Raw genomic sequence first — 27,949 nt, 5'->3', positions numbered from 1 at the left:
TATATATATATATATATATATATATATATATATATATACATTATATATACATATATATACAGCCAGGCCCCCGGCCAAGTTTTTTTAATCCATTGCGGCCCCCGAGTCAAAATGTTTGGGGATCCCACTAATTCAGTCAGCCATTTTTAATATTCCGCTCCGAAGATCTTTGGCAATTTCCGTAGATTCTACATCACTAGAGTAACGCTTCTGCACTCTGACAATGTTATTAGATTAGTCATACTAGAAATACGCAAAAATTGGAAAAATATGTGCTGTTTATCATTCACTATCCTTATGTAAGACAATAACACATATGTTTGGCTTTTTTATGCATGCGAAAGCAGAAATAAATAGCCAACAATTGAGTGAACAGATCGACGGTCGTCTGTTGGGCCCATTATACTCTCTCCAAAAAACATTGAGAAACTGCCAACAATACTCTATGTACATGTCATGACTTTAAAATTAACCAATATTATAAGCGCCAACGCAGACGGCCTATTTTAGCGGCGCTTTAATAGCAGTGAGCTAATGCTAGCTTATGCTGCTATTGTTGACGCACTAAACCGGCAGATGCTACTGCTTTGTCTCAAACTTTGTAAAAGTAAATTCTAGATTATAATTCATGAATCTCTCAACTGGTAGTAGACAAATGTGGCCATGGGCCAAGAGGCTGGTTGACTTTCTTGTCCTCAAGGTGGTGAAAAAGACGCAAGTTACCGCAACTTTTTTTTTAACCCTCCGAGAGGATTGTGATTGAATTGAACGGAATTCTAAACTGAATTTTTTGAGCGTTCCGTCGTCATCCCAGCGAGAGTGGAAAATGTACTGTAGGTGTTGGTTTTATTATGCTTAATTATAATTAGTTTGTATTTTTTTTTTTTTTTTTTTTTTTCCAAGTCCAAGTCCATGGTTCTCGCCCGGAAAAGGGTGGAGTGCCATCTCCGGGTTGGGGAGGAGATCTTGCCCCAAGTGGAGGAGTTCAAGTACCTCGGAGTCTTGTTCACGAGTGAGGGAAAAGTGGATCGTGAGATCGACAGGCGGATCGGTGCGGCGTCTTCAGTAATGCAGACGCTGTATCGATCCGTTGTGGTGAAGAAGGAGCTGAGCCGGAAGGCAAAGCTCTCAATTTACCGGTCGATCTACGTTCCCATCCTCACCTATGGTCATGAGCTTTGGGTTATGACCGAAAGGACAAGATCACGGGTACAAGCGGCCGAAATGAGTTTCCTCCGCCGGGTGGCAGGGCTCTCCCTTAGAGATAGGGTGAGAAGCTCTACCATCCGGGAGGAGCTCAAAGTAAAGCCGCTGCTCCTCCACATCGAGAGGAGCCAGATGAGGTGGTTCGGGCATCTGGTCAGGATGCCACCCGAACGCCTCCCTAGGGAGGTGTTTAGGGCACGTCCGACCGGTAGGAGGCAGCGGGGAAGACCCAGGACACGTTGGGAAGACTATGTCTCCCGGCCGGCCTGGGAACGCCTCGGGGTCCCACAGGAAGAGCTGGACGAAGTGGCTGGGGGGAGGGAAGTCTGGGCTTCCCTGCTTAGGCTGCTGCCCCCGCGACCCGACCTCGGATAAGCGGAAGAAGATGGATGGATGGCTGGATAATTAGTTTGTATGTTTAACACCTAGTAATGCTGCTATTGCTATAGTGTTACAATAAAGTTGCATTCATTTAAGCGCTCACGTTCTAAAACTTGTTGCTCATCCTCTTTGGCTTCGGGCTCAAAAATATAAGGTTCTGGATCAAACTCTTTCCCAAAGTAATTGTAGTTGGCTCTCACAAAGTCTACTTGAGTAGCATTACAACTCTTCCTCCTATCCGGGAGATCGCAAAAAGCCGCTGCCTGACCAGGTTTCTGAAAATCAGTACAGACTCCTCCCACACTCACTGCCGGAGTCTAGAAAGAGGTTCTGCAGAACGCATCATAATAATCCCCTTAATTCCCCCCAAAAACGGATTAAGTCGCTGGACTATAAAGACAATACAACATACATCCATAAACGTGGATGCATATGCAAAAGTGCAATATATGTATCTGTACCTTATTGATATTTTATCCTGCACTACAACGAGCTAATGCAACGAAATTGCGTTCTTATCTGTACTGTTAAGTTCAAATTTGAATGACAATAAAAGGAAGTCTAAGTCTAATTGTTGTTGGGGAAGGGATCTGTGGTTCCTAATGCTCTGTCACAAATCACATGACTGGCTTCCTCATTAACTCTTAAAATGGCTCGGGAATCTCTTTGAGATTGATACTGTTTTGATAATATCTATTTATTCACACACTTTGGAAGTCTCTTGGTGTCATAAATCAGATATATATGATAATATCTTTAATATAGAGGCAACTTGTTTTTCCACTCTACTGGTACTTTTAGGCATTCTGGTGTCAGAATGCACCAGGTAGAAATGATTGTAGATTATTTGATCAATTTGTTGGAGGTAGGTGGATATCAGACTACACCAGGTAGATACTGTATTAATTGCAGTTATTCCATCTGTTTGTGAATACGTTAAATGACATAGGTACCTATGTGTCAGAATACATCAGATTGCAATAATTTTATAATGAAGCAATCATGACGTATTATTACACTGTAGTGCTGTCATACAAAGTTGCCCACTCGACGTCAATAATATTAACATTTAGATTAAACGAGATAGTTGACGATAGCAACTTTCTTTTTGCATCATTTGCATTAATTGCAATGTTAATGTATATCAAAGTCTGTTTCACACAGACTTCTGACAGAAATGTCAGAAGGACGTCATGTGATGGAAGCCGTCATTGTCCTCACCTTATTTGCTCCTCAACCATCTGTATCTTCTGAGTGCGCCCGTGTGTGAGAGAGAGTGAGATAAAAAGAAGGAAGTGTGGAAGACGGCTACATAAAACAGAGAGAAATAAGAGGGAAAATGAGCCCAACAGGAGTTGTGACCACCCCTCGGTCATAAGGAGGATGTCAATCACGCACTTTACATGGATCTGTTCCACACACACACACACACACACACACACACACACACACACACACCTACACGCACACGCACGCACACACACACACGAGTCAGCATCAGCAGGGAATACTTCTTCACGCCACATCCTTTAATGCCCCATTTACTATATATACCAACACTATAGACAATTTAGTTGTATTGGACTTAAGGTGCCTGCTTCTGACATGCACATGTTAATCTGGGAGAAGATTGTGAATTGATGAGGAACGAGCGAGAGTGGAAGAAAAAAATAGAAATGTCTGCATTTTATCTCAAATTTTTAATTTGTGTTTTCAAATGTTGGTTCTTGAAATTTTTTTTGGTGCATTCTGTTAAAATAGACATATTCCCCAATATTGTGATGATCAGTAAAATTTGGGGCAAGTGTTCTTTTTTTTTTACAGGGGGCGCTGCTGAGTGAGTTTTTATTCATGTCAAGGCTCCCAAAGATGAACGGAAACTGGAATTGAGCTACCAATTGTAATTATAATAATAACAATACTTAAGTAATATTGATAACGAATAAACAACAATAATGTTTAAATAGAAATAGCTGTTGAATAATAGTAATATTTCACTAATAACAATTGAAAAGTGATATTTTTTTATTTTTTTGCTGCAGCTGTTACATATACTGTAATATTTTACATGGTAATTGGGATTTGTTACATATTGTATATATTATTTAAACACATAATATAATAATATAATATATCAGTATATATTATATACTGTATATATAATATGTAAATATTACATATATGTTATATTTTATATTGCTACTATGGTACATTTTTAGTCTACTTAATACCTGCATTATCCTTTCCATCCTTAGCCTTTCCATCCTTTGAAACTGAGCTACTGTGTGGAACAATTTCTCTTGGGGATCAATACAGTTTGTCTAAGTCTAAGTCTAAGTCTAATAATAATAACAATAGTTAAATATATCAATTGATTAATAGTAATATTTAAATAACTGTTTGATAATACAATAATAATGAAAATACTGTATCTTTAAAAAAAATAGCGATTGAATGATAGTAATATTTAAATAATATATATGTAATAATACAATAATAATAACAATACTATATTTAAAAAATAGCAATTGAATAATAGTAATATTTAAATGATAACTATTTAATAATACAATAATAATAAAAAATACTGTATTTAAAAAAATAGCAATTGAATAACAGTAATATTTAAATGATAACTATTTAATAATACAATAATAATAAAAATACTGTATTTAAAAAAATAGCAATTGAATAACAGTAATATTTAAATGATAACTATTTAATAATACAATAATAATAACTATACTGTATTTTTTTAAATATCAATTGAATAATAGTAATATTTAAATAACTATTTAATAATACAGTAATAATAACAATACTGTATTTTTTTAAATAGCAATTGAATAATAGTAATATATAAATTATAACTATTTATTAATACAATAACAATAGCAATACTGTTTTTTAATAAAGAGCAATTCAATAATGGTGATATTTAAATAACAATAACAATTGAATAATAATAATAATAATAATAATAAACATGGCATTTTCAAAAAGCCCTGCCAACTAAGACCCTAAAAACAAAAGAGGTTAAACAAGCAGCGTGCATAACCTCATTCTCAGGGCAGCCTTTTAGCACGCCTCATCCTCTAAATGTGAAGCTAGGCCGTTTTAGTATCTCTCACTCTTAATACAGGCCGCCGGTTTTAACAGTAATAGTATAACAATGGCACTGCAACAGGAGATAAGAGGGATTTAAAAAGACCCCGCCTCCTCCTACCCTGTAACGTAATAGCCTGCATATTATTCACCTCGTTGTACCCGGCCTCTCCATCTGCTCACTTTCAAACCGCCTGTGCATCCTCGCTCTTCTGGCCTGCAGGCTAATGACCCAGTCATGTGAGCCATATGTAAAGCGGCCTTTCATCTATGCCCGGCTAATATTTCCATGTCCTTCTCTGAAGCCTCGCCGCCGCGTTTTCCTGCCCGCCGATTTAAACCGCAGCTGTAGTTACACAATGTTTGTGTTAGGCGGGGGAGAGAGAGGGCGAGATAGAGGGAGAAGTGGCACTTTAGATAACTTTGGCATTACCGCGTCTGTGCACTGGCTGGATTTGTCTGAAAAGAGTATATTAAATGTAGAACATGATGTAATAATGCTGCTGTGTTTATTTATTGCCCGTTTTATGAGACGCCTCGTATTGACTGTGTTGGGCGAGCAAATACTTAGGCAACCTGGGGGGGTGCAGGGAGGGCCAAGAAGGGACAGACACACATTTGCACAAAGTCAGGTGGTTATAGTTATATTGTAATGGCAAGGCCATTTGTTGTCTAACTCAATCAAAAGAAAACAGGTGGTCATCAAGCTTCTTGGTAACTCGGAGGACACAGACAGGAATATGACCGAGCAAAATCAGGAGAAAATGCAAGTCTTTGCAATATATTACCCAATCACGTATTTTGAAAACAAGGTGTTGTCTTATATTCTGTGACGTCTTACATTTAGGGCAATATCCATAGCTGTCCCTTAAGGGTGTGGGGGTAATACTAAGTGTACGTAAGACGCTGCAAAGCCAAATAAAAAGCATGTGCAGCACGTACTGAACACCAATAATGTATTGATGTGCAGCAGAGTGTTGCCAGTTGCTCCCTAAAGCCAAATGTGGCTCAATAAAAATAAAAAAAAATCCCAGTTCGCTGCTGCAATAAAAGACGTGTGTGTAAAAGTGCTTATAGATCTCACAAGTCTATGGATGCTGGGGGGGAGAGGAGGGGGGGGGGGGGGTACATTCAGAAGCGTAATGGCCCAAAACGCCTTTTGTGATGTTGTCATCATCTTCTCATCCTCGAATGTTGTGGCTGCAACAAAAGGAGAGCATTACTGTGCTTCCATGCCGGCGCTAGCGTGAGGCCCTCCGTCATTTCCTCGCATTCCCGGTGCGCTCGGCGGAAGACTACCTCAAGGGTGGGGGGTGGGGGGGGGGCTTCCATGTGGCACAGCACCTCTAATTTGTGCAACTGATGTGTGGGATTAACTAACAGCTGATAGAGAGGGGAGGGAAACGCCGCAGCTGTGACACACGCGGCTGCACAGTGTGTCGCTCATTTGCATGTTTGCCGCACAAATCAAGTGTTTGCCGGGCCTATATACGTGCAGGCGTGTGCACGTGAGAGGTTTGTATTCCGAAGGAGCGCCGCGTCGCCGCCCCCCGTAGAACCCGGCCGTGCACAAATACCAAGCTGAGAGAGGCTGTTGAACTTTGGAAATGTCAACCATTGCTCCTCGCAGACACGACCACCTCCACACGTTGTGTAGTGTCTGACGTCCTGCATGCCTGCGCCTTCCGAAACTTTACTTTGCGACAGAAAAAGGGGCGAAGTCGGAGAATGTAAGTAGTGTGGCGCGCTTTCAAAGGTCAGCACACTGACTGGCATCGATTTTGTTAAATAGGCTGACAACACGTCCGGGTTTTCTTTACAAAAAGCGTTTTGAAACCATCCCGGATTTTATTATCCATCTCAGTCGGCATGCACTTTTCCACTGTGCTGTGACGTATGTTTTTTTTATTTATTTTTTTTATTTTAATAAATAAATAATAATAAATTTACTTTATGTTGTCAATATAGGCTACTGAGTTTAATTTTTTAAACGTTTTCTGCTCGCGTTGTGCCTCAATGAAAAAAAAAATATGCCTTGGCTCAAAAAAGGTTGAAAAACACTGCTCTAAATACAAGAGTGTTCTGCTGTTTTTAAGGGCTTACTAAAAAAAACGCTAGTCAAAGATCAATCAATCAATCAATCAATGTTTATTTATATAGCCCTAAATCGCAAGTGTCTCAAAGGGCTGCACAAGCCACAACAACATCCTCGGTACAGAGCCCACATAAGGGCAAGGAAAAACTCACCCCAGTGGGACGTCGATGTGAATGACTATGAGAAACCTTGGAGAGGACCGCATATGTGGGTAACCACCCCCTCTAGGGAGACCGAATCAATGGATGTCGAGTGGGTCTAACATAATATTGTGAGAGTCCAGTCCATAGTGGATCCAGCATAACAGTAAGAGTCCAGTCCACAGTGGGGTCAGCAGGAAACCATCCCGAGCGGAGACGGGTCAGCAGCGCAGAGATGTTCCCAACCGATACACAGGCGAGCGGTCCACCCCGGGTCCCGACCCCGGACAGCCGCACCCCATCCATGGCCACCGGATCTGTGTGTCTCCCCCTCCACAAGGGATAGGGGGGAGCAGAGGAGAAAAGAAAAGAAACGGCAGATCAACTGGTCTAAAAAAAAAGGGGGCTATTCAAAGGCTAGAGTATACAAATGAGTTTTAAGATGGGACTTAAATGTTTCTACTGAGGTAGCATCTCTAATTGTTACCGGGAGGGCATTCCATAGTACTGGAGCCCGAATAGAAAACGCTCTATAGCCCGCAGACTTTTTTTGGGCTCTGGGAATCACTAATAAGCCGGAGTTCTTTGAACGCAGATTTCTTGCCGGGACATATGGCACAATACAATCGACAAGATAGGATGGAGCTAGACCGTGTAGTATTTTATACGTAAGTAGTAAAACCTTAAAGTCGCATCTTAAGTGCACAGGAAGCCAGTGCAGGTGAGCCAGTATAGGCGTAATATGATCAAACTTTCTTGTTCTTGTCAAAAGTCTCGCAGCCGCATTTTGTACCAATTGTAATCTTTTAATGCTAGACATAGGGAGACCCGAAAATAATACGTTACAGTAATCAAGACGAGACGTAACGAACGCATGAATAATGATCTCAGCGTTGCTAGTAGACAAAATGGAACGAATTTTAGCGATATTACGGAGATGAAAGAAGGCCGTTTTAGTAACACTCTGAATCCTGTATTGAATATATTGGATGTAATTGTTGGTTTATTTGGATGTAATTGTTGGTTTATAAATCATTAAGACTAAGTATTATGTTGAAGGGGGCAGGAAAATATACGATTTTTTTCTTCATCCTGCTCCTTCTCAGGCATTGGTGTGTAAATGTATAATTGAATAATTGTGGTATAATTGTCTATCAATGCACATCAATGAAGGAGATAAATAAAAATGAGAAATGAGAAATATAACAGGAGCGCTGTGCTATTTTTAGGGACCTAATACAAAAGCTTTGGCCAAAGATTCTATATATGACAAGAATGATCCGCTGTTTTTAAGGACTTTCTGCAAAAATGCTAATCAAAGATCCTCTACATGTCAAAAAGTGCTCTGCTGTTTTTAAAGATCTGATATAATAACACCAGTCAAAGATCCTCTAGACAACAGGAGTTGTTTGCTGTGTTCAAGGAACTACTGCAAAAATGCTGTTCAATAACCTTTAAATGACAGCTGCACTGATTTTTTTTAAAGATCTTATGCAAAAATGCTATTCCAAGATACTGTAAATGACAGGAACATTCTGCTGTCTTTAAAGGGGAACCCCACTTTTTTTGGATCGTTCACAATCATTATGAAAGACATGACAACGGATGGATTTTTTTTATGCATTCTAAATATTAAATAAACGTAAATACAATTAAGCTTACAGTGGAGCTAATGGGAGCTCCACTATAAATTACCATTCAAAAAGCGCCAACAATACTCAATTTACATTTCGTGACTTGAATATCAACCAAGTATTAGTGATATTATTATTATAGGCGCTAATGCAGACAAACTATTTACAGCGTAATCACTTCCATGTGTCCCTATGTTTACATCATCGAGTAGTCTGCTGCTTCCTCGCTTCCCTGCTCCCTTTAAGTTTATTGTAGATCATAAATCAGGACTCTCACCTGAACAGTAGATTGCTGAAGATATAATACAACAAGTTGGTACACTTTGACAGTCATTTAGGACCTGAAACTGGTGAGAACGACACGAAAAGTGTTTGTGCCCCCCGTGTCTGCAGAATTGAATGGCTCCCATGGGCTCCATTGATGAAATGTGTTTTAATATTTAGAATGCAATGAAAAATAATCCATCCGTCATCATGTCTTTCACAGTGATTGTGAACAATAGGCAAAATTACAAAAAAAAAGTGCAGTTCCCCCTTTAGGCCAAGGATCCTATACATGACAAGAGTGAGCTGCTGTTTTTAAGGACCTACTGCAAAAACGCTAGTCAAAGATCCTCTATATGACAAGAGAGTCATGATATTTTAAATGACCTAATGCAACATAATGCTCGTCAAAGATCCTCTAAATGACAGAAGTGCTCTGTTGTTTCTAATGGCCTATTGTATTATAATGTTAGTCAAAGATCCTCTACATAGAGGAGCGCTCTGGTGTTTTTATCGCCCAAATACAATATAATGCTTGTTAAAGATCCTCTATATGACAGGAGCGCTCTGCTGTTTTTAATGACCTAATGCAACACAATGCTCGTCCAAGATCCTCTATATGACAGGAGCGATCTGCAGTTTTTAATGACCTAATGCAACATAAGGGGAGGGAGGGGGCGTGGTTGGAGGCGTGGTTAAGAGGGGAGGAGTCAAGTATTTCATATATATATATATATATATATATATATATATATATAAGAAATACTTGACTTTCAGTGAATTCTAGCTATATATCTCTCTCTCTCTCTCTCTCTCTCTCTCTCTCTCTCTCTATATATATATATATATATATATATATATATATATATATTTATTTTCTTATATATATATATATATATATATATATATATATATATATATATATATATATATATATATATATATATATATATATAAATAAGAGAAATACTTGAATTTCAGTGTTCATTTATTTACACATATACACACACATAACACTCATCTACTCATTGTTGAGTTAAGGGTTGAATTGTCCATCTTTGTTCTATTCTCTGTCACTATTTTTCTAACCATGCTGAACACCCTCTCTGATGATGCATTCTGCTTCGTCTCCTTGTTGTGTGCGCAGTTGTGCACTGCACTCTCTAAAAGCCCTAGATGTTATTGTCACATATGCATGTACAGTAGATGGCAGTATTGTCCTGTTTAAGAGTGTCACAACATTGCTGTTTACGGCAGACGAACTGCTTTACAGTAGACGAAAATGTGACTGCTGTTGTTGTGTGTTGTTACCGCACTGGGAGGACGTTAATGAAACTGCCTAACAATAAACCTACATAAGAAACCAACAACTCACCCTCGATCATTCTACAGTTATAACGTGATTGGGCAGGCACGCTGTTTATATTGTGGGAAAGCGGACGTGAAAACAGGCTGTCGACACGTCACTCAGGTCCGCCTGAATTTCGGGAGATTTTCGGGAGAAAATTTGTCCCGGGAGATTTTCGGGAGAGGCGCTGAATTTCGGGAGTCTCCCGGAAAATCCGGGAGGGTTGGCAAGTATGGCCATATTGGACCAAAAATACAAAAACAAATCTGTCTGGAGCCGCAAAAAATTAAAAGCCATATTACATACAGATAGTGTGTCATGAGATATACATTGAATTAAGATGACTTAAAGGAAACTAAATGACCTCAAATATACCTACAGATGAGGCATAATGATGCAATATGTACATATAGCTAGCCTAAATAGCATGTTAGCATCGATTAGCTTGCAGTCATGCAGTGACCAAATATGTCTGATTAGCACTCCACACAAGTCAATAACATCAACAAAACTCACCTTTGTGCATTCATGCACAACGTTAAAAGTTTGGTGGACAAAATGAGACAGAAAAAGAAGTGGCATAAAACACGTCCTAGAAAGTCGGAGATGTAAACAAACTACGGTGAGTTCAAGGACCGCCAAATTAGTAGGACAAAACGGCGCTCGCCAAATACTCGAATCAGTGAAGCATGTTTAATATAGACAGTGTGCTTTTTAACAATTAGGGAGGTTTGTGTCATGTTTGTCCTCCTACAGAAACCATATTAAAACAAAAAATGTTTTTTTTTCCCCTCATCTTTTTCCATTTTTCATACATTTTTGAAAAAGCTCCAGAGAGCCACTAGGGCGGCGCTAAAGAGCCGCGGGTTGCCGACCCCTGTACTAATATGATCCACTTCAAGAAACTCCTCAAACTTTAAGTGTTTACAAAGTACAAAGAAGAAGAACCATGATAAACATTCTGAATTTATCTCATCCATCCATTCATTTTCTAGATAATCTTACTCATCTCACCATATGAAATTAACTTACTTCAATAATTATTATTTATTTATTTTTATTGTTATTACTTACGGAGTATATTGTGAATAAATTGAGAACAGGAAGTGAACACACGTTTTAGCAACTGCTATGTAAAGGAAAAGGGGTAGGATTAAATAAGCTCTCCTTCTTCCTACTCCTTTTCAAACATGTTGAATAGAGAAACTGGAAATTGTGATGTATCATGTTGTATGCATGCATGTTCCAAATAAACTCAAACTCAAAATTTCGGCTCGTTTTTATACTTAGCAAACTCATCCCGCGGGCCGGATAATACCTGTTCGCGGGCCGTACGTTTGACACCCCTGGCATAAATGAATGATCAACTTGATAGATTCCTATTAATAGTCATATGCCCAAAATGGGTTAGAATCCTCGTTTTTAGTGAGGACATTTTTTGTGCTGAAAAATCCAAGATGGTGAAACGATAACCTTGTCAGCACAGCTAACGAATGCCTCTTTCATCCATGCATCCATTTTCTACCGCTTGTCCCTTTCGGGGTCGGCCCAGGGCATACTTGCCAACCCTCCCGAAAATCTCCCGAAATTCAGTCACACTATATAATCAGCGTACCTGCCCAATCATGTTATAACTGTAGAATGATCGAGGGCGAGTTGTTGGTTTCTTATGTGGGTTTATTGTTAGGCAGTTTCATTAACGTCCTCCCAGCGCGGCAACAACACACAACAACAGCAGTCACGTTTTGTCTACCGTAAACCGTAAACAGCAATGTTGTGACACTCTTAAACAGTACAATACTGCCATCTAGTGCATTTGATGAAAGCACTTTTTGCGTGCCACACAGCAATGCATCATCAGTGAGGGTGTTCAGCATGGTTAGAAAAATAGTGACAAATAGAAAAAGGATGGACAATTCAACCCTTAACTCAACAATGAGTAGATGAGTGTTATGTGTGTGTATATGTGTAAATAAATGAACACTGAAATCAAGTATTTATTTTATTTATATATATATATATATATATATATATATATATGAAATACTTGACTTAGTATTTCTTATATATATATATATATATATATATATATATATATATATATATATATATAAAATACTTGACCCCAAACACGCCCCCGCCCCGCCCCCCACCCCCCGAAATCGGAGGTCTCAAGGTTGGCAAGTATGGCCCAGGGTGTACCCCGCCTTCCGCCCAAAAGCAGCTGACGTAGGCCTCTTTCAGTGTCAATCAAATTGTGTGTGAAAGCGGCACCTGTGACGTCACCGGCCTGTGACCCAACGCAGTGGAAGAGCGCCCCCTACCCCCCATGTGCTGCTCGCCTCATTATTCCTCTCATGTCACGTCCCTGGAGGACTCTCCTCCTTCCACCTCTACTCTGTCATGACTTATGCGCCCGCTCCATGTGCGTGTTGTTTACATGTGGCTCCACACAACAGCAATGCATCATGGGACGAGGGGAAGCACAATATGGCGACCTTGCCGTTAATCAGCCTCACAGACGACCATTATGCTTTACAGAACCCCCCATCATTATCCTAATGTTACTGAATCTGTTTATAATGGCATCGCTACCCACGTTTTCTCCCTCCGTACGAAGCTTGTCTGTCGGGGCGGAGAAATAATCAATCAGACTCCTGACCTTCCCTCATGAGCGGCGGCAGTGGCTCTAAATAAAATAACGTCGTCGTCAGCCTCCCCCCCACTTCCCTGGCGCGGCCTCCGAGGGGGGCTTAGGAGGCTGTTGAGTGCCCTTGTGTGTTCATTACAATTTTCTCGCCGTCATTTAAGTGCACTTACGTGTGCGCTTTTGACACGAGAGTCTCAGCCGGGTACTCTGGTGCCGGACCGAAGGTTGTCTGACGCTGCAACAATGTATGGGTGGACGCAAGTGTTGCGTAATCACCACTGTGGACAGGCACTGAAACAACAAAATGAATGTTTTGAAAACACCCCCACCACACACGCCGTGCAGTATAATATGAAAAATACTATAATTAGAGATGTCCGATAATGGCTTTTTTGCTGATATCCAATATTCCGATTATTGACCAAACTCTTAATTACCGATTCCGATATCAACTGATACCGATATATACAGTCGTGGAATTAACACATTATTATGCCTAATTTTGTTGTGATGCCCCGCTGGATGCATTAAAAAATGTAACAAGGTTTTCCAAAATAAATCAACTCAAGTTATGGAAAAATAATGCCAACATGGCACTGCCATATTTATTATTGAAGTCCATCCATCCATCCATTTTCTACCGCTTATTCCCTTTTTGGGGTCGCGGGGGGCGCTGGAGCCTATCTCAGCTACAATCGGGCGGAAGGCGGGGTACACCCTGGACAAGTCGCCACCTCATCGCAGGGCCAACACAGATAGACAGACAACATCCACACTCACATCCACACACTAGTCATTTTTTTTAACATGCCTCAAAACAGCAGCTTGGAATTTGGGACATGCTCTCCCTGAGAGAGCATGAAAAGGTTGGTATTGGGGGGGCCGGGGTTGAGGTGGGGGTGGGGGGATTGCAGGGGGTGTATATTGTAGCGTCCCGGAAGAGTTAGTGCTGCAAGGGGTTTCTGGGTATTTGTTCTGTTGTGTTTATGTTGTGTTACGGTGCGGATGTTCTCCCGAAATGTGTTTGTCATTCTTGTTTGATGTGGTTTCGCAGTGTGGCGCATATTTGTAACAGTGTTAAAGTTGTTTATATGGTCACCCTCAGTGTGACCTGTATGGCTGTTGCATTCACTTGTGTGTGTGAAAAGCCATAGATATTATGTGATTGGGCCGGCACGCAAAGGCAGTGCCTTTAAGGCACGCCCTCAATATTGTTGTCTGGGTGGAAATCGGGAGAAATTCGGGAGAATGGTTGCCCCGGGAGATTTTCGGGAAGGGCGCTGAAATTCGGGAGTCTCCCGGGATAATCGGGAGGGTTGGCAAGTATGACTGGGAGACGCAACTGCTCTGTACTTCTCCCTACGTCCGCGTACCACTCCGTACAGCGGTGTTTTAAAAAGTCATACATTTTACTTTTTGAAACCCATCTATCCATCCATTTTCTACCGCTTATTCCCTTTGGGGTCGCGGGGGGCGCTGGAGCCTATCTCAGCTACAATCGGGCGGAAGGCGGGGTACACCCTGGACAAGTCGCCACCTCATCGCAGGGCCAACACAGATAGACAGACAACATCCACACTCACATCCACACACTAGGGCCAATTTAGTGTTGCCAATCAACTTATCCCCAGGTGCATGTCTTTGGAAGTGGGAGGAAGCCGGAGTACTCGGAGGGAACCCACGCAGTCACGGGGAGGACATGCAAACTCCACTCAGAAATATCCCGAGCCCGGGATTGAACCCAAGACTACTCAGGACCTTCGTATTGTGAGGCAGATGCACTAACCCCTCTGCCACCGTGAAGCCCACTTTTTGAAACCGATACCGATAATTTCTAATATTACATTTTAAAGCATTTATCGGCCGATAATATAATATATAATAATATAATAAACTTTTTGTTGCTGCGGACCGGTCAAAACTTGAAAATTTGTCCCACGGACTTGGAGGGTTATGGTACTTTTTTATTTTTTATTTTTTTTTGTCATAAAGAAATACAATCATGTGTGCTTATGGACTGTATCCCTGCAGACTGTATTGATCTATATTGATATATAATGTATATATTGTGTTTTTTATGTTGATTTAATAAATAATAATTATTATTATTTATTTTTTTATTTCTTGTGCGGCCCGGTACCAATCGGTCCGCGACCCGGTGGTTGGGGACCACTGATTTAGAGGGGTCCGAATACTCTCTGAATAATTCTCAACACCAACCTCGCCTGCTATGTCTTCTTATTCTCTGGCAGAAGTGTGTTAAGAAGCAGAGTTGCCATGCCTTCTACTGCATGGAGTTGTATTGACAAGCTGCATTCACAGTCCCATTATAATGTGTTAATGACAAGGGCGAATAGGTAGCGCCAAATGTATCTGTGGCGGTCAAACAGCCATAACTTAACACCAGGTCTTTTATTTTTGTATTCTGAATTGAATTTAAATAGACTGAAAACGTTATGTTTGCGCTGTTCATTAGGGATAAGTAGATGATAATATGAGGTGTATTTAAAAGTTCTGTAAGTACAGTGTGTATTATTACCCTAAATGTTGGATAGAAATATTTAATAGATATATTGTAGTGAGTGAGAAGAAGCACAAGAGGAACACCAGTCTTCTTAATCAAATTTATGTAGTGCAGTAAGAATGGAATGCCCATATACAACGATTTGGACAACAACACTGACATTTAATTTATGAATGCATTAAAGATGATTCACTGCCAAATTAAGTAACAACAAAAGTTTGTTTTTAGTCGGTCCAAGCAAGCCATCAGAATTTATTCAATCCACTATAAAAGAGACACTTTTATAACTTTTCAGCATTTGCTTGGAGGATTAAAGTAGTTCCTAAAGTATTGTCGACACTAAAGCAGCAGTCAGCGTTTTCTCACAGCCTCTGAGGAGAAGCACCGCCGCAAGAGTCAAGGCAGATTTAAGCACACGTTAAAACCTTACGTAAGAGCGGGAGGACTTTGCATCACCTGTTGGCTATTGTTCCTGCAGGATCAAGCGGAAATCGCCCCCTAGTGTTTGGGAGGCACACTGCGTTTGGCCAATGATGGACTTAGACCTTGTAAACTGGCAATTAACAGTGAAGTGTGAAAACAGAGAAGCAACAACAGCAGGAATCAGACTAGTGCGTGCATATAAAAGTACAAAACCCAAAACCAGTGAAGTTGGCACGTTGTGTAATTCGTGAATAAAAACAGGTGGAATTATTTCCCATTCTTGCTTAAGTTGTTCAACAGTCCGGGGGTCTCTGTTGTGGTATTTTAGGCTTCATAATGCACCACACATTTTCAATGGGAGACAGGTCTGGACTACAGGTAGGCCAGTCTAGTACCCGCACACTTTTACTACGAAGCCAAGCTGTTGTAACACGTGGCTTGGCATTGTCTTTCTGAAATAAGCAGGGGCGTCCATGATAACGTTGCTTGATTGGCAACATATGTTGCTCCAAAACCTGTATGTACCTTTCAGCATTAATGGCGCCTTTACAGATGTGTAAGTTACTCATGCCTTGGGCACTAATACACCCCCATACCATCACAGATGCTGGCTTATGAACTTTGTGCCTATAACAATCCGGATGGTTATTTTCCTCCTTGGTCCGGAGGACACGACGTCCACAGTTTCCAAAAACAATTTGAAATGTAGACTCGTCAGACCACAGAACACTTTTACATTTTGCATCAGTCCATCTTAGATGAGCTTGGGCCCAGCGAAGCCGCTGGCGTTTCTGGGTGTTGTTGATAAATGGCTTTCACTTTGCATAGAAGAGTTTTAACTTGCACTTGCAGATGTAGTGACGAACTGTAGTTACTGACAGTGGTCTTCTGAAGTGTTCCTGAGCCCATGTGGTGATATCCTTTACACACCGATGTCGGTTTTTGATGCAGTACCGCCTGAGGGATCGAAGGTCACGGGCATTCAATGTTGGTTTTCAGCCTTGCTGCTTACGTACAGTGATTTCTACAGATTCTCTGAACCTTTTGATTATTTTACGGACCATAGATGGTGAAATCCCTAAATTCCTTGCAATAGCTGGTTGAGAAATGTTGTTCTTAAACAATTTGCTCATGCATTTGTTCACAAAGTGGTGACCCACGCTCCATCCTTGTTTGTGAATGACTGAGCATTTCATGGAAGCTGCTTTTATACCCAATCATGGCACCCACCTGTTCCCAATTAGCCTGTTCACCTGTGGGATCTTCCAATTAAGTGTTTTATGAGCATTCCTCAACTTTTTCAGTCTTTTTTGCCGCTTGTGCCAGCTTTTTTGAAACATGTTGCAGGCATACAATTCCAAATGAGCTAGTATTTGCAAAACATGACGTGTTCCAGTTCGGTTTTGTCCTAAATGACTTTTTATGTTGTGTTTAAAATGTTTGCATACGTTGTCTGAAGCAACAAGAAACGTACATCGTGGAATAGCATGTATCGACGACGTGACGTTATGAGAGGTGTCTAAATGTGGTCTACGCTCTTTTGCAGGAGGAGCTCTCAACCTGACGTGTCGAGCCTTTTTCGGCTACAGCGGGGACGTCAGCCCACTCATCTACTGGATGAAAGGAGATAAGTTCATCGAGGATCTGGACGAGGAGCGAGTGCAGGAGACAGAAATCAAGTAAGGAAATTGTGATCCCCCCCCCCCCCCCCCCCCAAAAAGGTCTTAAAAAGAAGGGGTCGTCCTATATTTGGGGTCGAGACTTTTCCACACACAAACCAGCGACTTCTCCCCATGTGATTCAGAAATTGTTTTTCCGGCACACACACCGGTCACCTGGTGTTACCAAGCGTTTTTTTTTTTTTTTACAATACATAATACTAATTTAAAATGATATTGAAAACATTGTTGTTGTTTTTTTCTAAATTGTCTTTTCCAAAAACAGGTCTTGAAAAAAAAGAGGGCGTCATATATTTTGCGGTGTCTTATATTTCGGACAGTGCAGCATTATGTTATAAAAACAAAACTATGGAGGGTCAAAAGGGACAAAATGAAATCAATAAATACATTTTTAAATACTTACCTAAATGTGGCGTTATTTAATTAAAATGAGAATTAAATACATAAATGTGTTTTTAATTTATTTAATGAATAAATACAGTTTTACATCATTATGTAATTGTTTTACCATTCAAATAATTATTAAATGAATAGTAATAAAATACAAATAAATTATAACTAAATTATTAATATTAAACTTACTTTAATTCATGATGTATTTAGTTTTTAAATAATTATTTCAGGGTGTTTTTAATTACTTCACCAGTTATTTTATTATTTCATTAACCTGTGTACCAGGCAAAATTTTAGATACACCTGCTATTATACACTTGTATTATAAAATGTAATTAATACAACTAAATTAATAATACAAATATTTGTATTATTTCGTAATGTATTTAATTATTTAATTAATTATAATACAACTAAATTAATAATAATAATATAATTATTATTATTTCATAGTGTATTTCATTGATTATTTGATTAATTATTTAAGGATTTAATTAATGATTTCATCAGTTATTTATTTCATTAACCTGTGTGGCAGCACTTCAATAATGCATTTGATCTTTTTTTACAGTACCAGGCAAAAGTTTAGAGACACCTGCTATTACACACCTGTATTATAAAATGTAATTAATACAATTAATTAATAATACTAAAATTATTATTATTTCTATTCAATTATTTGATTAATTATAATACAATTAAATTAATACAACTAAATTAAAAATAATATAATTATTATTTTATGATTTATTTGATTACCGGTAATTATTTTCAGGATTTAATTCATTATTTCATCAGTTATTTATTTCATTAACCTGTGTAGCCGCACTTCATAAATGTATTTTATCTTTTTTTACAGTATCAGTCAAAAGTTTAGAGACACTTGCTAACGCTATTAAATGAGAAAGTGTCTCCAAAGGTTTGACTGGAAATAGAGCTTGGTAAAAAGAGTGTCACATTAGCAATTTTGGTTTACATTGACTTAAAGCAAGCATAAAATGTGTGTTTGGCTTGTGTGAGTGCACCTTCTGCTGCGACACACTTTAAACCTCCTTCATTTTCTGTATTGGATATGTGACAGCACTTTGCTGGCGACTGCAGTTAAGGTGAAGACATATAATCAATGCAACAGAGTAGTATGCAAATATACTTTGCTACTGAAGCAACATGTATTTTCTTCATTCAAACTCATGAATAGCGATCCAAAGCGGCGAGTCAAGTCAACATTATAGCGAAATAAATGGAAAGTGAGCAGCTGCTCGGAATGAAGCGAGTGCATCTGTGGGAAAATGGTCGGTTCCATCCGGGGCGTAATGTGGAGTCAATAGGCTGAAACATTGCAAACCATTTGATTTCTCCACCGTAACTCCTCAGGATGGATGGGAAGCTCAGCCCGGAAGGACTTGGCTTTGGGGACATTTTCTGTTTGGAGAATGGTTATTGGGACGAGACACTAGTGCAGTGTTTTCAACCTTTTTTGAGCCAAGGCCCATTTTTTGCGTTGAAAAAATCCGGAGGCACACCACCAGCAGAAATCATTAAAAAACGAAACTCAGTTGACAGTAAAAAGTCGTTGTCGCAATCATACTTGCCAACCTTGAGACCTCCGAATTCGGGAGATAAAAATTAATAAATAAATAAAATAAAATAAATAAATGAATAAAAACAATAAAAAATAAATAAAAAAAATATATGTATATTCAATTAAATAAAACAATTAAAAAAAAAAAGTAAAATAAAAATAATAAAAAATAAATTTACAAATTTAAAAAAAAAAAAGTAAAATAAAAATAATAATAAATAAATTTACAAATTTAAAAAAACAAAAAAGTCGTTGTCGCAATCATACTTGCCAACCTTGAGACCTCCGAATTCGGGAGATAAAAATTAATAAATAAATAAAATAAAATAAATAAATGAATAAAAACAATAAAAAATAAATAAAAAAATATATATGTATATTCAATTAAATAAAAAAATAAAGTAAAATAAAAATAATAAAAAATAAATTTACAAATTTAAAAAAAAATTAAGTAAAATAAAAATAATAAAAAATAAATTTACAAATTAGAAAAAAAACAAATCTGTATATATATGTATATATATATACAGTATATATATATATATATATATATATATATATATATATATATATATATATATATATATATATAGTATTTTCCCATAATTTTATGTAAATTGTTTCACCTTTTGTTAAAAAAAAAATCTAGTTTCGTTGCAAAGACCAACATTTCCCATTTTTACCCTTATTTTCAAATGCACGTACAACACTTAAGACCTTTAGTATATCAGTATGTGGAATTAAATTATGGAATGGATTAAGCAAAGCAATCAAACAATGTACTAATATGATCCACTTCAAGAAACTCTTCAAACTTAAAGTGTTTACAAAGTACAAAGAAGAACCATGATAAACATTCTGGATTTATTCCATCCATCCATTCTTTCATTCTGAAAAATAATCTTACTTATCTCATTATATGTAATATGACTTACTTCACCAATTATTATTTCTTTATTTATTTTTATTGTGATTACTTATGGAGTATATTGTGAATAAATTGAGAACAGGGAGTGAACAAAAGTTTTAGCAACTGTTATGTAAAAGAAAAGGAGTAGGATTAAATAAGCTCTGCTTCTTCCTACTCCTTTTCGAACATGTTGAAAAGAGAAAGTGGAAATTGCGATGTATCATGTTGTATGCTTGCATGTTCCAAATAAACTCAAACTCAACTCAACTCAACTCAACTCAAATGATCCAAATATTGTCAACATTTGCTTTTTGAACCTAATATATGACGGCCCTGAATATAAGACGGCCCTTTTTTATTTCTTTTTTTTTTTCAAGTCCTGTTTTTGGAAAGATATGTTTTTTAGGACAAACTTAAGGGGAGGAAAATATTTTCGTATTTCTTTAAATCAACTCTTCAATTTCAAACAAATAATAATTTGGCAGGCTCACTTTTGGAGAAGTCATATGGTGCCACCTCTTTACCCTCACATAAGACAACACTCAATATAAGACTACCTTATTTACTCACATTTGTTTTTGCAAAATAAAAAAAATTATTAAAAAAATCAGGATCAATGAAATAAGAACCTAGTAGTCGTTTATCAATAGACTTATCAGATAAATATTGTTATTATCTATAGCAGGGATCTTAAAAGTGTGGCCTGGAGGCCATTTGCAGCTAATGTTTTCAAGGTCCACAGCACATTCTAAAAATGCTATTAAAAAAAACAAAAACATAACAAAAGTCGAATGTTATTTTATATTTCTAAATGTTACTTAGAAAAAGTTGCAATGTTGACTAATAAAACAAAGCTGTTTTTTTTCTTTAAAACTGTCATTGCTCAAAACATGTTTTTAAAAATGATTGACTTATCCAAGGCTCTGTTTACTTCACATCAAATATTCCACTTTGAAAAAAAAACATTTGTGGAAGATTTTGCATATTTTGTGTGTTTGCCATAAAAAAACAGTTTTATTTGACGAGAAGGGCAGAAAACCAAAAAAAAAAAACAATAAATCAACATTAAAAAAAAAAAAAAAAAAGCAAACTTAAAATTGACGTATGGATCTGAAGTTGATGTAGACTCTAGAGATTTAAGCGTTAAATAAATAATGTATGTATGCCCTGGAAAACTATTATCATCATTTCATGACCGAAGCAAAAAACTTTTTACACTTTTAAACTTTCTGTGTGGAGTTTGCATGTTCTCCCCGTGACTGTGTGGGTTCCCTCCGGGTTCTCCGGCTTCCTCCCTCCTCCAAAGACATGCACCTGGGGATAGGTTGATTGGCAACACTAAAATTGGCCCCAGTGTGTGAATGTGAATGTTAAGTTAAGTTAAAGTTAAAGTACCAATGATTGTCACACACACACTAGGTGTGGTGAAATGTGTCCTCTGCATTTGACCCATCCACTTGTTCACCCCCTGGGAGGTGAGGGGAGCAGTGAGCAGCAGCGGTGGCCGCACTCGGGAATCATTTTGGTGATTTAACTCCCAATTCCAACCCTTGATGCTGAGTGCCAAGCAGGGAGGTAATGGGTCCCATTTTTATAGTCTTTGGTATGACTCGACCAGGGTTTGAACTCACAACCTACCGATCTCAGAGCGGACACTCTAACCACTAGGCCAGTGGTTCTCAACCTTTTTTCAGTGATGTACCCCTGTGAATTTTTTTTTAATTCAAGTACCCCATAATCAGAGCAAAGCATTTCTGGTTGAAAAAAAAGAGATAAAGAAGTAAAATACAGCACTATGTCATCAGTTTCTGATTTATTAAATTGTATAACAGTGCAAAATATTGCTCATTTGTAGTGGTCTTTCTTGAACTATTTGGAAAAAAAGAGAGGTTTTTATTTATATTTATAAAGGATTTTTGAATTGTTGTTTTTTTTAGAATATTTAAAAAAAGCTCACGTACCCCTTGGCATACCTTCAAGTACCCCAAGGGGTATGCGTACCCCCATTTGAGAACCACTGCACTAGGCCACTGAGTAATGTTGTCTGTCTATCTGTGTTGGCCCTGTGATGAGGTGGCAACTTTTCCAGGGTGTACCCCGCCTTCCGCCCGAATGCAGCTGAGATAGGCTCCAGCACCCTCCGCGACCCCCAAAGTAACAAGCGGTAGAAAATGGATGGATAGTTCCTAGACTAGCTTGTATGTATAAATAGAAACCCTCTTTTCAGACGTTTTTATGGGGAAAAAAATCTGTCTTACAGTATATGTGGGTCAGGAAGGTAATACTATGTCAGGGGTCGGGCAACCCGCGGCTCTAGAGCCGCATGCGGCTCTTTAGCGCCGCCCTAGTGGCTCTCTGGAGCTTTTTAAAAAATGTATGAAAAATGGAAAAAGATGAGGGGGAAAAAATATATTTTTTGTTTTAATATGGTTTCTGTAGGAGGACAAACATGACACAAACCTCCCTAATTGTTATAAAGCACACTGTCAGCTTCACGGATTCGATTATTTGGCGAGCGCCGTTTTGTCCTACTAATTTTGGCGGTCCTTGAACTCACCGTAGTTTGTTTACATTTATAACTTTTCTCCGACTTTCTCGGACATGTTTTATGCCACTTCTTTTTCTGTCTCATTTTGTCCACCAAACTTTTAAGTTTGTGCGTGAATGCTCAAAGGTGAGTTTTGTTGATGTTAATGACTTGTGTGGAGTGCTAATCGGGCATATTTGGTCACTGCATGACTGCAAGCTAATCGATGCTAACATGCTATTTAGGCTAGCTATATGTACATATTGCATCATTATGCCTCATTTGTAGCTATATTTGAGCTCATTTAGTTTCCTTTAAGTCCTCTTTAATTCAATTTATATCTCATGACATACTATCTGTATGTAATATGGCTTTTAATTTTTTGCGGCTCTAGATTTGTTTTTGTATTTTTGGTTCAATATGGCTCTTTCAACATTTTGGGTTGCCGACCCCTGTACTATGACAAATGTTTAGTGTATTTTTACATGTGCATGTCCTTTTCAAACCTTAAAATATTAGCTTTAAGTTAATAAAGGTTTTATGCAGCATCCTTGAACAGACAGCTGTTAAAGAGGACGTTCCAATCTCTTTCCAGGGCAGTAGTGAAACATCCACCAAACACAAAAAAAATAAAAAATCCCCACTTTCCTGCTCGCTCTCTCAAAGATGTCCAAAATGAGCTCATTTCCAATGCGTCTTCCTCGGCGGCGCCATAGAACACATTTTAAACAAGTCCATTCGCCGCTCCGTGTGCATGTTTCCCATTAGAGCTGTTTGGAGAGGCTGCAGCTCTGGGGAGACAGCAACTGTCAGATGGTTAACAACCACCATTTTTCACATCGCCGCCGCTTCTGCTATCTCCCTCTCCGCACCCACCTAACGCGGCATACAGATGGGCGGGCGAGGACGAGGGCGGCGGATGAGAGATTGTGAGAAGGTTGGCGAAAGGGAGAGAGCGTAACGAAGACGCGTTTGGGACGTGTTGGTGCTGCGGCGTGAATACGGGGAGGGAAATAAATCTCCTTTTAAGCAACACACTTCTCTACAACTCACAGGATTCCCCCAAGATCGAAAGCACACTGAGGCTGCGTTCAAATTTGAGATTCTGTACTTTGGTCCGGACCAAAAATAAAACAGAGATACTTTGCCGGTCCGCAGTGTTCACACTAGGGTTCTACGGTATACCGGTATTAGTACAGTACCGCGATACTAATGCATACTTGCCAACCTTGAGACCTCCGATTTCGGGAGGTGGCGGATGGGGGCATGGTCGGGGGTGGGGCAGGGCGTGGTTGGGGGCGTGGTTAAGAGGGGAGGGTATATTGACAGCTAGAATTCACCAAGTATTTCATACATATATATATATATATATATCATACTTGCCAACCTTGAGACCTCCGATTTCGGGAGGTGGGGGTGGGGGGTGGGGGGCGTGGTCGGGGTGGGGGCGTGGTTAAGATATATATATATATATAAAAATACTTGACTTTCAGTGAATTCTAGCTATATATATGTATATATATATATTTTATTACATATATATATATATATATATATAATAAATTATTATTTATTTATGTATATATATATATATATATATATATATATATATAAATAAAAGAAATACTTGAATTTCAGTGTTCATTTATTTACACATAAACACACACATAACACTCATCTACTCATTGTTGAGTTAAGGGTTGAATTGTCCATCCTTGTTCTATTCTCTGTCACTATTTCAGAACACACACATTATACAAATATACATTATAGAATCAATAAGAAAATGGGAGCTCTAATTTGGGAGTCTGAATTAGGATCAGAAGTTCCTATATAAACATTGCGTACTCACGTCGCCTTTTTGTATTGATTACTGCAGCTGTGCACTGGATTCATTCACAAATACAAACTACAACTCACAAATACTTTAGAGTTAGGCTCCACCATCAGAATGTGTACTTAAACTTATAAAGATCATATGGATATTATTCAGTGAGTTGATTCACCAAAACTAACCTGTTATACAGGAGAAAAAAGCACACAGGACGTTTCAATTGTTCACAGACTGGTCGCTCTCATCAGAATGACAAGACACTTCCGGTCTGCAGGTGATAGCATTCAATTGGGAAGAAACGCCCTACTGCCCCCTACTGACCAATGTGAATACTGATAAATGTGTAATGACAGCTCCAAAAACGAATTCAAACCACAAAATAAACTAAATAAATCAACACAAAAATGTGACACATTATGGGTGGGTCACATATGCATGTACAACAGGCTGTCAACACGTCACTCAGGTCCGCATGGAGCTGGAGGGGCCGTGGCCTCCAGCTCCGCCTGAATTTCGGGAGAATTTCGGGAGATTTTCGGGAGAAATCGCTGAATTTCGGGAGTCTCCCGGAAAATCCGGGAGGGTTGGCAAGTATGATCTACATCCTGAAAATATGCAAATAAAACTGTGTTTAGATAATTGATACTTCAAACTTGCATGAATAAATATTAAGGAATTTAACACAACTTGGCTTCTGAGAGCTTCAAAATGTAATGAATAAAATGCTAAAGTTGTTGATAAACAAGCAATTATTTTAATAATTAAATATGGTCATTTTAAATGAATTATTATGATAATTTAAAATTAATTATTTCAAATATGTTTATTTTAATGTATAATTCTAATGCCTGGATGTAATAAGGAGTCAGAAAAAATACAAATAAAAATACAATTAATTTTGACGTTTTTAGCAAAATATAGTAAAAATGTATTTCGTTTTTTTTTTTTTTTAATTAATAAATATATTTATTTTTAGGTAAGATAAACATAATAATACAATATATCTCTTGTCTGAATGATTTAGTTCTTGTCACCCTGTTGTCCTCCCGTCGTGAAAAAAGGATGTCCTCATTCAAGTCCGCATGGAGCTGGAGGGGGCGTGGCCTCCAGCTCCGGCTGAAAATCGGGAGATTTTCAGGAGAATATTTGTCCCGGGAGGTTTTCGGGAGAGGCGCTGAATTTCGGGAGTCTCCCGGAAAATTCGGGAGGGTTGGCAAGTATGTACTAATGAGTCCGGTCCCCCAATTCCCCCGCGCCCTCGTCGTCATCACGTCGTGTCAACAGAGGAGCATGTTCGGCAGCGAACAATCACAGAGTACTTACTAGCACACACAGTGTGTTGACAGAAAAGGGAGAACGGACGCATTTCGACTTCAAAACTAACGATAAAGGTGACGTTATAACCAGTGTTGGGACTAACGCGTTACAAAGTAACGCCGTTAGTTTCGGCGGTAACTAGTAATCTAACGCGTTATTTTTTATATTCAGTAACTCAGTTACCGTTACTACATGATGCATTACTGCGTTATTTTACGTTATTTTTTTATGTAGTATCGGCTAAAAACAGAAGATCTGAGTGTGTTTTATTGGAGAGTTGCAGTGTCGATTCTTCCTGTGTCACAACGGGGATAAGAGAAGAGGTGCTTTGTGTGTGTCTGGGTGTGGGTGTGGGAGGGAAGGGGGGGGGGGGGGGGCGTGTTCGTGTTTACTAACAAGACATGGTGCAGCTGAAGCCGAGTTTCTTAACATTGAGATATTCTAGACTGACCATGCGTCCTCTTTTCCCCGGACATGTCTTCTTTTGCGGGGCTGTCCGGGCGGAGTTTCTTAAATGCCTCAAATGTCCGGCATTTTGAGTTAGGGTTGCGTTTATTTTCAATGTACGTTCAGGGTTAAGAAGGGGTTAAAAACAAAACAAATTGTGCGCACGCAGCAGCATTCGTGAGGGAGGGGCAGAGACAGAAAGAGCGAGAGAGCGAGGGAGTGGATTGATTGATTGAGACTTTTATTAGTAGATTGCACAGTACAGTACATACTCCATACAATTGACCACTAAATGGTAACACCCCAATAAGTTTTTCAACTTGTTTAAGTCCACGTTAATCAATTTATTTCAAACTGTCATTGCTCAAAACATAATATTGAATCAAAATCAATGTTATTATGAATTACTGACCTATCCAAGGTTCCGATTACTCCACATCAAATATTCCACTTTGAGAAATATTTTTGGTGGAAGATTTTGCATATTTTGTGTCTTTGCCATTAAAAACCGGCACGGCGGCCCGGTGGTTGGGGATCACTGGCTTAGAGGACGGTCAATTGATGAAGTGCGTTGTACAGAAGCGGCGGTCGTATGTTAAGTGGCGTTCACTTCAAACTGACACTGACTCTTATTAGCGTGCGTGACTTTGTGCACTCGGAGGAAATATTGTAATTATTCCAAGCTGAATATCATCTAGCCGTGCGTAGTAGCGGCACTTGAACTGAATGTGACAGTGTGTCAGAAATACGAGAGTCAGCTGGATATAAAAAATAACAGATAGCTGTATTATTAGTTCAGAATCTTAACGGCCTTCCTGGACCGACACAATTAGGATCCGGTCACAAAAAAACACACAGATCCATGGTGTATGTTACGATCCGCTGCCCGGATCATAGTTTGTTTATGTTTGTGTCACGTGTTTTCAGCACCTTGAGTTTAGTTTGTTCTCACACAACTGATGACGACAATTATTTACTGTTTCTTAGCTACTAGTTCTCACGCTAGGCTCTTTTGGTTTGCTAGCTCCCACGCTAGCCCTTTTGTTTATTCATCATATTATTTATATTTAAAATAAATCATTTTTCCTACCTGCAAGCTGTGTCCGAAGCCATCTGCATCCTTGGGAGAACCACACCCGCATCACTATGCGACCACGTCGTTACAGTACGAAGCCAGCAGAAAACAATTCTCCCGCACTGGCTAACGAGGAGTTGGACGAAGGTACGCTCATGGTGTTGCGAGCGATGGAAGCCGAGACGCTTCGCTATTCGACGGAGGAGAGGTCGAATCTCATGTGGGGACCTGGAGGCTCTCTTATCCCCATCGATTCCCTCTGGTCGGAAGACATCGCCGCTACACCGCAGTACCGTGCGCGCCGTCAAAGACGGAAGCCGGCCAGGAGGTCTTTCCCTCGCCGCCAAGACGCGCCGCTCCTGCAAACTCCTCCCCCGGACCGAAGCAAGCTATATGCAGCTCAAACTTCCCCTCC

General features: G+C 39.0%; 1 protein-coding gene across 2 annotated transcripts in view; it reads left to right on the top strand.

The window, feature by feature from the left end:
- Nucleotides 1–27,949, top strand: part of il1rapl1a (interleukin 1 receptor accessory protein-like 1a) — a 907,971-nt gene that overhangs the window by 826,111 nt on the left and 53,911 nt on the right. For both annotated transcript variants that reach the window (XM_072914508.1, XM_072914507.1), the window contains exon 9: nt 17,317–17,449. In XM_072914508.1, coding sequence (XP_072770609.1) covers nt 17,317–17,449 — 133 coding nt within the window. The remainder of the gene's footprint in view (nt 1–17,316; nt 17,450–27,949) is intronic.

Source organism: Nerophis lumbriciformis, linkage group LG13 (assembly GCF_033978685.3).
Source record: "Nerophis lumbriciformis linkage group LG13, RoL_Nlum_v2.1, whole genome shotgun sequence".
In the NCBI taxonomy this organism is placed as follows: Eukaryota; Metazoa; Chordata; class Actinopteri; order Syngnathiformes; family Syngnathidae; genus Nerophis; species Nerophis lumbriciformis.
Note: the sequence above shows the minus strand (reverse complement) of the source record. Positions and strands in the feature narration are given on the sequence as shown.